This window comes from Canis lupus, chromosome 27 (genome assembly GCF_048164855.1).
Source record: "Canis lupus baileyi chromosome 27, mCanLup2.hap1, whole genome shotgun sequence".
Lineage (NCBI taxonomy): Eukaryota > Metazoa > Chordata > Mammalia > Carnivora > Canidae > Canis > Canis lupus.
Genome location: NC_132864.1, coordinates 39,966,570 through 39,981,998, shown reverse-complemented (window position 1 = coordinate 39,981,998; position 15,429 = coordinate 39,966,570). Strand labels below are relative to the sequence as shown.

At 35.9% G+C, this 15,429-nt stretch overlaps 1 protein-coding gene and 1 long non-coding RNA gene across 8 annotated transcripts in view; both read left to right on the top strand.

Moving 5' to 3' along the window:
• The window catches only part of PTEN (phosphatase and tensin homolog), a 90,989-nt gene that overhangs the window by 53,846 nt on the left and 21,714 nt on the right, over positions 1 to 15,429 (top strand). For all 7 annotated transcript variants that reach the window (XM_072803708.1, XM_072803705.1, XM_072803704.1 and 4 more), the window contains 2 exons: positions 4,689 to 4,732; positions 6,614 to 6,852. In XM_072803708.1, the coding sequence (XP_072659809.1) occupies positions 6,760 to 6,852 (93 nt within the window). In that variant the 5' untranslated portion in view covers positions 4,689 to 4,732; positions 6,614 to 6,759. The remainder of the gene's footprint in view (positions 1 to 4,688; positions 4,733 to 6,613; positions 6,853 to 15,429) is intronic.
• On the top strand, positions 6,900 to 14,697 carry LOC140619788 (uncharacterized). The gene is made up of 2 exons (XR_012019574.1): positions 6,900 to 10,660; positions 11,521 to 14,697. It is a non-coding gene; the product is annotated as an uncharacterized lncRNA (long non-coding RNA).

Here is a 15,429-nt window from a genome sequence, read left to right as displayed (position 1 = left end):
TGGTGGAAGAGGTGAATAAGATACAGTTTCAGTCTGTGTAGTTTATAGTCTGATGTGATAGGTGGACATGGTGTTGCAGAAGAAGGAACTGTTGTAAAGAAGAGAGCTGTGCGGAGAACAGTGGAAATAGTACTTGTATTCTGTAGGAAAGTTTTCAATAAAGAAAGGCATGTTGGAGCTGGGGTGAAAGAATCTGCAGAGGCTGTCCTGCAGGCCTCCCAGTGGGGAAGGGCGTGGCATCGTGGGCAGAGTGGATGGCATGGAAGAGGCTTGTTGGCATGTTGTAGTGTTTAGAATATGGCAGATAATCAGTGTGTGATGGTCAGATTATGGGGGGTGTGTGTGTGTGTAGGTTGTGCTGGTGACAGGGAACAAAGTGAAAGACAAAGGTGCTGCAGAGACGTGACTGTAGATGGGCCCCAGGTCCAAATGATCCGTGCATATATCTTCTTCTCATTCTGATTAAGCTCCTTTGACAAACCTTGTTGCAGATGCCAGAATGTTTCCGTGGAGGAAAATAAAAACCACAAAGCTTTATACTTTTTGAAAAACTAGATTCAGAAGTTAAGTTTAAAAAAAGAAAAAAAGCCCAAGACAAAAATTGTCAAAAGCTGCAGTCCATTAAGTGAGTCATGTCAGGTTCAGACTCTCAAGATGAGGCATTTAGAGTCCCAGAAGGAAGGTAGAAAGATACAAAGACAAATTCTACCTTTTTAAAAATTTTATTCGAGTTTAACATTATATCCAAAGAAAGGGAAGGAAATTCTTTTCATTCCTGTATTCAGTGGCTTCCTGCTTCCAGAATTTAGGACGCAGGGTTGCACTGTCACTTCTGTGGTTCACTTAACATTATCATGTTAAAGGTGGCATCGGGAGCTGGTCTGGGAACTTGGCTGCCCGTTTGTTTTTGTATTTCTAAACATTGGACCCCAGAGTTAATGAACTGTCTGGTTATTAGTGGAGAGTAGCTTCTGGTGTGTGTGTGTGTATACCTATACACTTCGGCTCCCCTTCCCCACTCCACTAAACGGACTCATAGACTTTCAGAACTGGAAAGTACCTGAAAGAGATCATTTAGTCCAACCTTCTCATTTTACAGATGGGGAATCTGAGGCCTATAGAGAGGTTAAGTGATTTGAACAAGGTCACACAGGTACATATGGTAGCAGACCACCCACTGTTTCTGCCAGTCTTCCCTTTCTGGTTTTGTTGTCATCGTCGTTGTCATTGTTTGTTTTAACCTCCCGGAAATGTTACTTCAGAAATTTCTGGAACTACCAGGTTGTGGCATGTTTTGAGTTCTGATGTCACTTTTCATTCTTCACCTTCTTTCTACCCTGTTTGTATTTCTGGCTCTGGGTAGGTGGGTCTGGCAAGCAGCAGATGTTTCTATTTTATTTCTTTTATTTTGGGGATGTTAATTACGTGTGATGTATGCCTTTGCAAACATATATAAATTGAAAAGTCTTAAGATATGTACACTAGACATGTATTTAATGGTAAATTAAACCTTTTATGACCGTTATAACATGTGGGTGAAGAACAGTTCTTAATACGGACTTTTAATAATTGACTACCTGTTTATGTCTTTATATTATCAAACATTTAGTAAATTATTTTAAGAAAGGACAAAATTAGCATCATATCATTAATTAAATTCGTGTATGATGATACTTAGTAAATTAGTTTGTTTTGTGCAAGTGTGTGTATTTCATTTTTTGTAAGTTCCTCTCTATAACCTTTAGGCCGGTGGGGGTAGAGGAAGGGGGGGGATGGGGATAGAGGTGTAATACAGTTCTTGCCTTTCTTTTTGAGAAGCTTAAATGATCACTGGATATTTGTTTTAAAAAGGTTACTGTAAAAAAAATAATAAAAAAAAGGGTTACTACTGTATATCATCGTGTTTTCTGTTTGGCATATAGCTCTCGGTCCTTAGGTGAAGAACCTTTAGCTGTTAATTTTTACCTGTTAAGTTTTCTTTTGTAAGCTGGGCTAGTGATGTTGAAGAGAGTTACAGAGGAGACTTACTTATCTGGCTGAGTCTTTGGCAAGTCTCATTTCTCTGGAAGCTTTTCCTGTTAGTAGTCTTCTCTCTTCATTCACCTTCTGTCTCCTGCTTCATTAAAAACTCTTTCAATGCTTCTTCATCTCTCTTGTCTCATGTAAGCCAATATAAGGTGAAGATTTTTTAAAGTGGTATCTTTTAAATTGAATTTTAATTATAAGGAAGTATAAATGGTCAGATCTACCTAATACTTGTCTCGGTCAAATCCCATTTTCCATTTATGTATCTTCAATTTTGGTTTGTAATGAAGACTTGTTGAGAGACTTGTCAGTTAAGAAGAGTCATCATTCTTACCCTAGCAACCCTTCCTCCAGATCGCTTCCATCACTACTGGCCCCAGTATCCATACCTGTAGAGATTTTCATAACCTTTTCATGTTTTCATGATCACTTTTTTGTTCTATCTTTTGTGCCAAATACTACTCTTGTAGGAAGGCTGATTTTGGGTAGAATTTGTTATTGCTTTTTTTTTTTTAAACTGTTGGTGGCAATTTTTTATTTTAAATGGGAAGTATGGAGCAGTGCTGGAAAAACTTTGACTTTTTAACCAGAGATACTGGGTTTGAGTCCTGTCCCTTCCACTTGCATATTGTAGTTTGGGACAAGGGTTTTAATGCTCTTCTAAATCTTAGCTTTCTCACGTTTAAGATGGAGATTATATTTTCTGTTACATGGTTGTGACTATGAAATTAAAAAACATGGAAACTCCTTTGTAACGTGTGTACATCTAGTAGACATGGAATATAGCTCATTTCCACTTCTCCTCCATTTCCTCCTCTTACCAGTAATATTTGAGAATCAGTTTATGATGGTAGTCTTAAGCAATGTTTATCAAACCAAACATGAGCTTCTGAAGAAGCATGGGAATTTTAGAGAACTAAAGCTACATGAAAGTCAGAATGTTTATTTTTTTTTGTTGTTGTGCTGCCATGAGACCAGCTTCTTAGAATTATTTCCTAGCTTACTCCTTCTCTCTCACCTTCTGAATCCTATCTTTATATGATTCCTTATAAAATATTCTGTTATGGATTCTTCACTGTTAATCAGACCTCTTCTTTAGTCTGTACTAAAGAAAATGTAAAACATGACTATTTTCTTGGTCAGTCTTCCTCTTACCTGTTGTGTTCTGTGTATGAGTAAGTATGAAATTATTTAGCAAAGATACATAAATGTGCATATGGCATTACTAAGTAAGTTTTTTTTGAGCAAAACTCAATATACTAAATTATAATATGCAAAAAAAGGGGAAAATCTTTGTTTTAAGCAGTAGTATGAAAGTCAATTTATTTCAGGTCTGACAAGTTAGAAATTGGTGGATTCTAATTTGTTTATGATTCAACTTTCATATGGATTTGGATTTAAAACTGTTTGAAGTAGATGAACTATACAGATATTTTTAGAATTCCTTAAATGTAAAATGTATTACCACCATCACTTGCTTGAACCTCTTAGAGCCAGTTGTGTTTCAGCATTCGGGATTTTTCCCCTTGCAGAAGGGTAATATGGAAGCATATACTGCTTTGTATTACATAACACAGCAGTGGGCTTTGTAGCAGTACCTAGCATGAAGTGTTTGACTCTTTAAGTGTATTAGTTGAAGAATGCATACAGTGTCATAAACTCAGGTTCTGCTACAATTGAGTTTGTCATAGTTTAACATAAAATGTTAGATGTCTCAAACTTCTGGGATTTTGGAATTGGAGATTAAGGGATTGTAGACCTTTATTTGTTTTAAAATGCTAAGTTTTTATTTGAAATAATTTTTTTTATTTGAAATAATTTTTTAAAAAACATCTCACTTGGTTAGTAGCTGTAGTTACCATTATTTTGCTGACCACAAACTAAAGTACAGGATCCCTTTCAGAGCCTTATTAATATTTATAAATACACCTATTAATCATGAGTGAACCAGTACATGATGACAAACATGTCACTGCCATTAAAAAAGACAAATTTTAGTATTCTATATGTAATGCTGAGTCAACATTTTACTGTTGTAGATTTATTTTACTTATTACTCTTTCATTACTCTCAGACTTTAATTAAAACTCATTAACCTGAGAGATTATTGAAAAAGATGACCTTTGGCTTCTCTAAAGAGAGAAAGGTCTGGCCTAAAAATTTTTTAGTGAGTGTTTTTGAGTAGATTCTTTTACTTTTTTTTACTCTTATTTTACTATTTTAAAAATAATAGCTTTTAAAATAATAGTTTGAGAAAACTATGTTCAACTCTGAGTTGAAGACAATGTTGAAAATAGTTGTTTGTATATACTTGGTGAAATCAAAAATAAATTCCCTTAGCATGCAGAATGCCATAAATGAAATTTGAAGGTACAGATGCAGCAACTGAATTTACAGTGTTGTGCATTTGTGGCATCACAAGTTTTTAAGCAAGTGTGTAAGCTAAGGTATGATTGCATACACTTAACATTTTAAGCCTTGATTTCCTTAATTGTAAAATGGAGATAAAGACACTGCCTACTTCATAGGATTTGTAGGATTGAAAGAAATAGTTAATACAAAACAGTGTGATGCCTGATCCATTAAAACAGTTCAGAAAATGTTTGTTACTTTTTTTTGCCAGTGCAAAAAATAACTAGGTCACATTTAAACTTTTCTTTTAGGTGTGCTGAAAGACATTATGATACCGCCAAATTTAACTGCAGAGGTAGGTATTAACTGCTGAGTAATGTATTATGTTATATAACTTAAAACCAGTACACTAAATCTTAACAGTCATAGCAGTAATGAATAATCTCAATTATTAAGTGAGGTAAATAAATATTTGTCTTAAAGATGGTCTTTGACAATTTGGAAAACAAATGTAATTTTGTTCTTGTGTTGTAGGAAGCAATTACCAAATAAACCTGCCAGTACTAGTAGGAATACTAAATAGCAGAGTAGACTGTAAGAATTAGGAAAAATGTCTAGACTAACAATAAAATGAAGAGAGGGTTATATCTACTGTTGGAGGCATTTGGTGTAACAGTAAGAAATTATAGATAGAGCAGAGTAGCAGTAAGAGATTAAGAGAAAGCAGAGCCACTTAATAACTGTGGAACCGTGACAGGGGCCAGTCAGGGAGAAGGGTATGTGACAAATATGGATAAGAGGAACCTGACAGATGCGAGCAGGAGCTACTTTGAATGGGTTCTTCTCCAGGGATAGTGAATTCCTCTGAGAGCCCACAAAGGAACTTCCATCTCTGTTTGTGGAACCCTTTGAGCCATAAGAGACCTGGAGAGTAGAGAGAAGCCCGGCAGATGCTACCGTGACAGAAAGAGAAGCTGGATTCCGTGAGCTACATGTTGATGTGCTTGCCATTGATGCCTTCTGAAAATCCAGAACGGACTTTCCGACAGCTGCTTTGAGAATTCAGAAGCATTAATGGTTGAGAGCCAGTACAGATCCACTAAGAATTTTTCCTTTTTTGTGAATTTAGGCTGCTCCTTACCAGGCGAAGTGTGTTTTAGTTAGGGTGTATCTAGCTGTAAATAGACGTTGAGCAATGTTTCCTGGATGTTTCTGTGCCTCTGGGGAGATGAAGATGGAATGCCAGTGCAGCTGGGCCGAGGCTGAGGTGCAGGCCTTCCCGGTGACTCCCCGTGATAGTTGTCATCATCTGCCACCCAGGCTCACCCAACACAACAGAGGACTTAATGGACTGAGTCCTGTTCCACATTATCAGTGACTTGATGGAAGATAGAAGGCATACTTTTCACATATTTAGATGACACAGAGGGTAATTCTATATAGTAAATGTCAGTAAAGGATTTTAATAGAGTGGAACCGAGGCAGGGACCAATACGAAGAAATTTAATAGTGATATAGCTAAACTATTTCTAGGCAGGTTAAAAGAAAATGCTTAGCTCTGACTATAGGGAACAGAGAAATTTGGGGTTTTTATGACTATCCACATGAAAAGATCTGAAACTTCATTAGATAAACTTTACTACAACTATGTAGATTTTTGTAAGTAGTTTTCTGAGTTTCTTTTGTAAATGCCTTTAAAAATCCATAGTATACAACACTAACATTTGCCAGACCATCCTTAAATAACACACTTAGCATTTTTATTATATCAAGTGTAAAATCAATCCTTTCCATCATTGATTTATCGGTTATTTATACTTTCTCTGGAATATATATTTTGTGATGACGTAGTATTATAAATATTATGACTCCTTTTGTCAGAAAATGCATTGAGAGCCCTGACAGGAAACCTGTGTGCCATTTCATTTTGAGTTTGCCTCTTCCCTCTGATATGTTGACGTGTGCTCCCTCTCCATTGCAAAGTTTCCTCTTTCATTAAAGTGGGGGAAATAATGCTTAGCCTCTCTCTCTAGTGGTAGGTTTAAGAATTAATGAGAGACTATTTTCTATTCAAAAATTGGAAAATTATCAGACAGCAAATTATTTTTCTCTGGAGTTCCGTTTTTCTTTTAAACATCTGTTAAGCTTACATGCAATGTTTCTAAAGTTAACCTACTTTTAATAAACAGTTCAGGAAAGACTTTTTTCTAATTCTGAGGTTATCTTTTTACCACAGTTGCACAGTATCCTTTTGAAGACCATAATCCACCACAGCTAGAACTTATCAAACCCTTTTGTGAAGATCTTGACCAATGGCTAAGTGAAGATGACAATCATGTTGCAGCAATTCACTGTAAAGCTGGAAAGGGACGAACTGGTGTAATGATTTGTGCATATTTATTACATCGGGGCAAATTTCTAAAGGCACAAGAGGCCCTAGATTTCTATGGGGAAGTAAGGACCAGAGACAAAAAGGTAAGTTATATTTGATTTTTTTTCTTTCTTTTTTTTCTTTCTTGGAGAATTTATTGGAAAACAGGTTTTTTAAAAAGATGGATGATAGTGGAGTGGATTCTAGAGTGAGGGCCTGAGGTGTTTATTGTGGTAACTCTTATTTCTTTATTCTGAACATTGAAATCATTTACTACCTTAACTGTCATATTAGCAAATTACTGATTCTTTTAATTTTTTTGTTCATGCTAGCATTTTCATATCATGCCAGTAAATCTTACCCATTAACTGTCTAGCATATTTTGGTCTCTAAAATCCTGAAAAAGCGTTTAAAAAAGCAGTACACTGATCAAAAGTAAGCTTGGTATTTCTGAACCTTGCTTGAGAATAAAGTGTCTGGATAATAACTTGAATGCTCTTACCTAGTAAAGTGTGATCTTTACTTGTATAAGTACATGAAAATTATTCTTTGATATGAATATTCATGAATGTAGTTATATTAAGATTAGTCAGAGGTTCTCTTATTCAGAAGGCTAATAAAAACTGTGTTAAATCAGTGACAAACTTAATCTGTGTAAGTATGTTTGAGTGGAAAACGTAAACTTGGGAGAACTTTCACAGTGATTTTCAAGGGATTCATTTCTTTGGATGGCAAGTGTGAACACAATATGTTTATATTTCTTGCGAAGAGATTTTGTACATTTCTCTGTCTCTGAGAAGGAGAAACCCAAACCACTCCAGATAGAGAAACTCACCTAGAGACCGCTACTGAGGGAGACATCACAACTTTATGTACAGAGTTTATTCTAGTTTTCATAATGTTTACAATCAGGAAAGTTTTCTTCCAATAACTTGCCTGCCTTCTTTCACTTCTTCCTTCCTTTTTGGAAGGAAATGTGGCTTGAACTCATGACCCTGAGATCAAGACCTAAATTGAGGTCAGGAGTCAGACACTTAACCGACTGAGCCACCCAGGTGCTCCTAGGCTGATTTCTCTTTAGTTCAACTTCAAAACAAAGATAAGTGATCATTTCAACCATCTTAGCTGAGTAGTTGCATCGATTCCTGGTTCCTTTTTTCCTTCCTCATTTCTTGTTTTGTCTTTGTGACTTTTTAAAATTACATCTAAGGATGCCAAGTGCTGTATATTGGCGATAGTTTATAAAACTGAATATTATATTCATACTTGATTTTAGTGAATATTGATTAAGGTAGATTGCCTTATATTTCTTTATGTTGTGAACACCCTGGGATGATAGCAGTGGAGTGGATTCTAGAGGGGCCTGGGCCTGAGATGTTTACTGTGGCTCATCGTTTCATCATCTCGAGGAAACAGTTGCTTTTACTGATTAAAAATATAGAAGGTCACTTGTTGTACACTTAGAATAAATGCAGGGCAGCACAGGGAAAAAGAGAATGAAGGGAAAAAAAAAACAGAGTATAATTGCTGAAGCAGTAGGAGGAGTTTAGAGCAGGGTTGATGAGCAGTAGACATAGTAGTTGTGGGAAAGAAATCAAGTAAAACGAATTTAAAGTAAAAATAGAGAAGCTCTGTAATATGGAGCCAGAACACTAGATTTAAGTCCATGGCTCTCAAAGTATTTATGTTACGTACCTTCTACAAATATGATGAAAGCTATAAATAGCCTCTCACTAAAAATGTGCATGATATACATGAACATAAAATTTTCCTTACAGTTTTTAATTACACTAAATTTTTTTTAACATGGAAAATAAGAATTATGTCCCCTTTTTTAATGGAAAAAGCAGGGCCACTACTTGAAGATAGTGAATAAATCTAAATGGTTACAAATTAATCAAAATTAAGCTTTAGTTCTGCCCAATAGTAGTTTTAATGAAAGGGCTGCTATTATTTAGATTTTTTTTTTTTTTTAAGATTTTATTTATTTGAGAAAGACTGAGAGAAGAGAGAGCACAAGCAGGGGGAGGGGCAGAGGCAGAGGGAGAAGCGACCCTCCATTCTAGAACCCTGGGATGATGACCTGGGCTGAAGGCAGACGCTTCACCAACTGAGCCACCCAGGTGGTCCTAGGTTTTAAACAATACATTAAAACTAAAAAGCCATCGTCTTTGACTTGACAACTTTTATGTCTTCTTTGATGTCCAATCCATTTTGACTTTGTTTTAGGTGAAAATAAGTGCTTAAAACCCTATCTCACGAAAGAACAAATGGAATCTATAGATTCTTTTGTCAGATGAAAGTAGGTTTATGTCAAAAAATAATTCTCTAAGATTCTTCAGATAAGTTAATTTTATATCCTTTTCTTTGCTGTTAATGAGATCATTTTTGGCAAGATCCTGGCATAATACTATGTTAGGAAGGGATTATGACTTCATATTTTAGTTTCAAGGTTGAAGAGTTAAACTGTGTAAATCAATTTGTATTTTATCCAGTTAACAGCGGTTAAAATCTTGGCCGTAGAAATCCTTCTGAAACTAGGGAACTTATGTGTAGCGAAACATTTCATAATTGCTCCCACTTCTTGACAAAACCTCTTGAGAAGCCCTTGATTGAAAGTCTTGGCTTTCCTGAATTTGGCTATTTTCATAACAGTAGATTTTTCATGACAAATCCTCTTGTACAGGCTGTGATTCAAGGCTTGGCACTCATGAAGTAGTAGAATACTTCCACAATAATAAATAAGCTTTCTCCCAGGATCAATGATAGAGTCTTGCACCCCAATACATAATGATGAACAAAGGATTGAGTCACAGTGACATGTAGAGAGCTCTATCTTTACCAAAGCAACCAAACCAGATATTTTGCCAGATATTAAGGTATTCTATCTACAGAATACTGAGATTTCTTCCGGAGAACTTTTCTGGGAGCATTTTGAAGATGTTAATGTTCCCTCAGGTTTCCAAAGAGGACTCCAAAATAAGTATTTTTCTTTGATTATGTTACCGTGCATGTATTTGATGAAAACTAGTAGCTGGCTAAACTGAGAAGCTGTCATCATACACTGAAGGGAAGTGGTATTTCCAGTCCTTTCATGCCCTGCTTCATAGTTTTAGAGAAAGTGGTTGGTTTTTCTGGAATGCGCAGGTTTGTTAGAGATACTGCAACAGTCTTAACTTTTCTGTTGCAAGCTACACACACGTTCCACCATTTTTAAAGTATTTGCCTTTACCACATTCAGCTGCAACTTTTTTGTTTCTTGGGCATTACAACCAACAGACTTGTAGAGTGTTTTAATCAGGATTTTGAGTTGGGGGGTAAGGTTTTTTTTTTTTTTTTTAGAGTAGTCTGTAACCTTTCCTAACTAAGCTGTGCTCTCACACATTCTCTTCCCCCCCTTCCCTCCGTCTTATAGACACTCACCTACACACATACACACTCTGTCTGATGTAGATGCTTCTTCAGGAGAGTTCACTAAATGCTTCTGATAGTGGGAACTAGCCATATAAAAAGCACTCGGGATAGTCTTTCACATCATTTTCAGGGATATAAGTAAAACCCAATGGTGCGTAAGCAGTTTCTGTTAGATCCAAGAAAAGTCTTCATAGTCAAAAAGTGAGGACATATTTTAATTTGTCATTGGGAAGATATTGTAGCCCTCACAATCTGAAAATATGGTCAATTCTATCTCTCTGTAAAGGTGAAGAGAGATTTGGTAAACTGGCAAGGCCCGTGGGATATTGTTGTGTATTAGGGGCCAGAGTGAAAAGATAGTAAGAGAAGTATTTATGAAAATCAAATGCAGTATGTTGTATTTTGTACAATGCTCCAGGCACACTGCTTTCTTCTTCCTCTCATAGGTTTGAATCTACCCCAAGTAGAAGATAACAGGCTAACAGAGGATGGAGTTCTGTGTGTACTCAGTAAAATTGTTACATTATTTAGCTCTTGTATAAAGACTCAGAGTTCAGTAATTTAGACAAAATTGATCACTTTTAGCATCTTGGAGTCAAAATAAATCATTAAGATCTGTTGTGCTTTATTTAGTTCATGATTAATTAATATACCCAGACCATTTTTGGAGGAATTTTTTTCAGCTGTGGTCTAAAGCAGTATCCTAATGTGCTCCTACCTTTATTTCTGTGGATATTTAAAAAGACAAAAAGAAATTTATGAGCAGATGCTGTTGATGAGACTATATTTTACTGATGGTTCCATTTGCATTTTATGCTGAAACAGCGTTAGAAAGCTTAGATTAAAGGGATAAAGATTATGGGTGTAAGATTATGAACCTTTTTTGGCAGGAATTTTTATTTTAAAAATGATAAAACAGAGGCCCAGAAAGATGAAGTGCTTTGATTAGGATTATTCAAACAGTGACTGATAGCATTCAGAGTAAAATTTGAGTCCCCTGCACATTGTTGAACTTTGTTCTCTGCTATCTTGGAGCTGCAAAGGAACTTTGAGACTGTTCAGAATTAATCTCTTGTATAGGGACACGCTCTCCCAAAATGGGCCTATTTTGACAAGGCTCCTCAGTTTATAGCCTTTTTTTTTTTTTTTTTTTTTAAACTGACGCTCAGGCATTTAGTGGACCAAACTTAAGGAGAATAAAGACAGCTTGAAGTTGTTAGTCTTGTAAATACAGTGCTGTGGGTGTCCTTTAAATCTTTGACAATTTAATTTTCTGAAAACTTCCAGATATATCACATGTTTATTTAATGGTTAGGGTGCTGGTGAAATAATGTGTTTTTAACCTTTAATAAGTATAGTTTCATCATGAGAAATGAGCTAAGCTGAACATGGTAAAGCTGTTGTTACACAACTGTGGAAGTCTTCCAGGGAAGTAAGTATCTTAACTGAACCATTATTATAGGAGATACATATATTTTATCAATTTTTCCATTTATATGGCATTTAATATTATTAAAACTGTCTTTAATGTGACTTTGCTTATATCCTTAATTTCAGCTATAGGGAAACATTCAGAAGAAAGTTGTGTTCTGGTGATAGTGATATCGGAGGTTATTGTTTCTTTTCCTCCTTCTCTTTCTCCACATCCCTCCTTTGTCCCCCTCACCCTTTCCCACCTCCTGATCCCCTACTCCTACCCACTCTTGTTTTGAAGAAAGAAGAGCCAGTTGTCCTGTTTTAGCGGAGAACTTGTGGACTTGGCAGGGACTCTCAGAGTCATCTGGTGCAGTCTTGCCATTCCCTCGGCAGGCTCGGTACAGATGAGATGGCCGAGTGGTTGGTGCCAGCGGACCGGACAGTGTGCCTTGTGTTAGTAATACCCCAATAATACTTCAAGTTTGGAGTGTTGCGCAGAAGCTAGAGCACAACTGACACCTCCTCTAAGGAAGCATGTTTTCTGAAGGCACAGTAACTGCTTGTGAGAAGGAAGAGTCCTTCTTTCATTCAATAATTTAGAAGAAGGCAACGATGTTACACTTCCCTAAGAGTCATTCCTTTGCAGATTTGATCCTTTTACTTTATGAGTAAAAGCCACTGTCAGCAGTTCCCTATACACCTCCACCCCCACCCCGCCCCCAAAGAGCCTGGTGCAGGGCAGCTTGCAGAGCTGGTTCCTGCCAGTCCTATGCCTCACACTGTCTCTACTTACGCTTACGTATCAGAATGATCATTAACCCACAGGATTTATTGTAAACTGAATGAAAGAGATAAAGCATCCTGCTAGTGCTTGTAAGTATATATTTTGGCAAGATTCCCCAAATATCTGAATTCAAAGAGGCAAAATTTCTACATGACAAACTTACCCAGAATTTCTGCTACTCCTCTCTCTTTCTGTTGCCTTTCCTCACCCTTCTAGAATGGTGGCAAGTAAAGTAAGCATTAATACTTACTTTCTTTGATTAAACTCTTAGAGAAAAAAATTGAGCTCTTGATTTCTTTTTTGTTTTGTTTTCAAAGCAATTATTAGAGATAAAATTCATATATATTATGATCTCTGTACTTGAGTTCATTAGCTTATCTGTAATGAAGACTTAAACTTTCTAGAAATAATAAATATTAACTTTATTCTGAGTGATCCCAAGAAGAGGAAATTTTCTAGTTTGTCTGAGGAATGAATTTTTATGTCCTGATGATATAGTCAGGTTATGTTTTCTAGTTACTTACTAAATTTCCCCATATGATAACCTATTAAAATTTTCTCATTTTTCTCCTTACTTAAACTTTAATTCTTCTCATTTTCAATAAAAACAAAACAAAAAGAACAACTCCTAATATAACAATCTTATTTTTTCTAACATATTAATTCTTTTGGGCTAAACTGTGTTCCTCTAATACATGGTATTTAAGCCTCTTATACAATTTACATATTCATTAAATTATAAGATTTTTATATCTTGAAGAACTTTAGCAATGATTTAGTTTAGACCTATTCTGATATAAATGATCAAATAAATCTGTGATGATCAGTCTATCCGAGGTCATTTCATCTGTCTGTGTAATGACTCAAACTATCTCTTAACCTCAAATCTAGTATTCTTTCTACAGTGCTCTGTTCTCTTGTCCCAATTATTACTCTTTATTATTTTGATCCCCAAAGTAGAAATAGAAATTTAAAAAAGAAAAAAAAAAGTAGTTATATTATAATGCATTAGAACTCTTTCAGTTTCCACTCACAGAAGCCCAACTCAAAGGAGCATAAACACAGGAGACATTTATACTGGCTTATATAGCCTAAAGAGCTCTGGCCCAGACTTAGATGCCTAACAGGTATGGGTAATCTCTCTCGGCTCTCCCATTTTCTCTCTGTATGCTTTATTTTCAGGGAGGCACTATGCAAATAATAGCCAGGTATGACTCCTAGTCGTTCCAGGTTTACATTCTGTCTACTTGAATAACTGCAGTAGGAGGGGAATTACAATTAGAGCAGAAATTCCTAGATTAGGTTCTGATTTACCTGGATTCGAGTATGCACCCATCCCTGAACCAAACATTCCGGCTGGAGGCTTGGGACATATATCTGATGCTGAAGAATAGAGCCCATCCCACCTCCACAAAACCACAGGGGGAATGACAGCTTCCCAAGGGGGAAAGGGATGAGGTACAGAGACAACAGTGCCAGTGGTCTGCTCTGTATTAGTTGGAAGGATTCTGTGGTTCATGCAGCACTGTTATTGATACATTACTTACAATAAGTTTCATGGAACCAAAGCACCAGAATAAACTTTGGAGACTCTTCATAAATGGGAAAAACAGTGCTCAAACAGGTCATGACTTCTTTTGCATTACCTTGTAAGTTTGTGTGCTGTTAGTAAAACCCAGGACATTGGAGTTTAAAGTTCTAGAATTAGAGTCATATTTAGATTCAAGTCTGGGTTTTGAACAGGATAATTATGTGCACCAGGACTGTTTTCTTATCCTTGAAATAGAAGTGATAGTCTCTGTCTTACAAAGTTCTAGTATATATAAAATGTCTGGCACTTAGCTTAATATATAAGAACTACTGTTACATGTTGTCACTGTAATGATGACCATTCCTAAGAGCTATATTTCTTCCTTTGTTGAATTACTTTTCCTGTAATAATCTTGTTGTGAACATTCTGAAACAGATTTTCAAGCTTCAGGCAAAAACTATTATTTTAAAACATTGACATTATTTCTGAGTTTGGAAGTGCCAGTGAAGTTTACTGAAGTAGAAAAATACTTTTTTAAATGAGGAATCTGGATTGTAATCATTTTAGAGAAGATGATTCAAGGGTACAGAATATGAGCAAAACCTTTCATATCTTGTATTGTGCTGTATCCAGGTTGAATTCTGGCTTGGAAGTACTAGGACAGTGTTCTAGGTTTGAGAGATGTGTATAACCTATACTTCTAAGTTTCTGGGTTTTTTAAAGAGATTAGTCATATACAAGAGACTTACATAGAACAACTCAGGTTAGAAAAATAAGTGGTTCATTTAAGATACATTGGGCAAATGTAAATTTTAAAAGAAGATGACAGGATATCATTATCAGAGTGCATTTACAACAAAATGTATAAAACTAGATCAAGAATGTCAGTTTATATTAACACAGGGTACACTCCAGATTATGAAGATTTATCAGTTAGTTACGAACTCTTATGTGCTAAATGTAACATCAAATACAGTAAGCAAAAGCTGGAAGAAATGGAGAAAAAAATTGGTGGAAAAGCAACAGTAATAGGAATCTTTACTTGAAGATCAAGAAGGTTCAAAATAAGATACATAGATGGCTTGAATAATACAATAAAAATACCCCACAAAATGTATCTTTTTTCTTTTTTTGTCATCCAGAAATCAGTTACCAAGTTTAATAATTCATTAGGTCAGCTGCAAAGAAAATCTCATCTCCAAGTAGAAATAGGTCAACCCCATTCCTTGATTATAATTCGGAATGGCTAGACATTTTTTTTAATATATAATTTTGTTTTTTCCCCTATGCTTTTAAGGATTGTATTTATTTATTTGAGACAGAATGCAAGCAGGGGAGGAGCAGAGGGAGAGAAAATCTCTAGCAGATGCTGCACGAATGAGGAGCCTGACACAGGGCTTGATACCACAACCCTTTCGACTTGAGCCGAAACCAAGAGTTGGATGTTTAACTGACTGAACCACCTAGGCGTCCCCAGCTAGGGACTTTTTTTTTTTTTAAAGTTAAATCAAATCAACCATTTGGAAATTTAAAGCC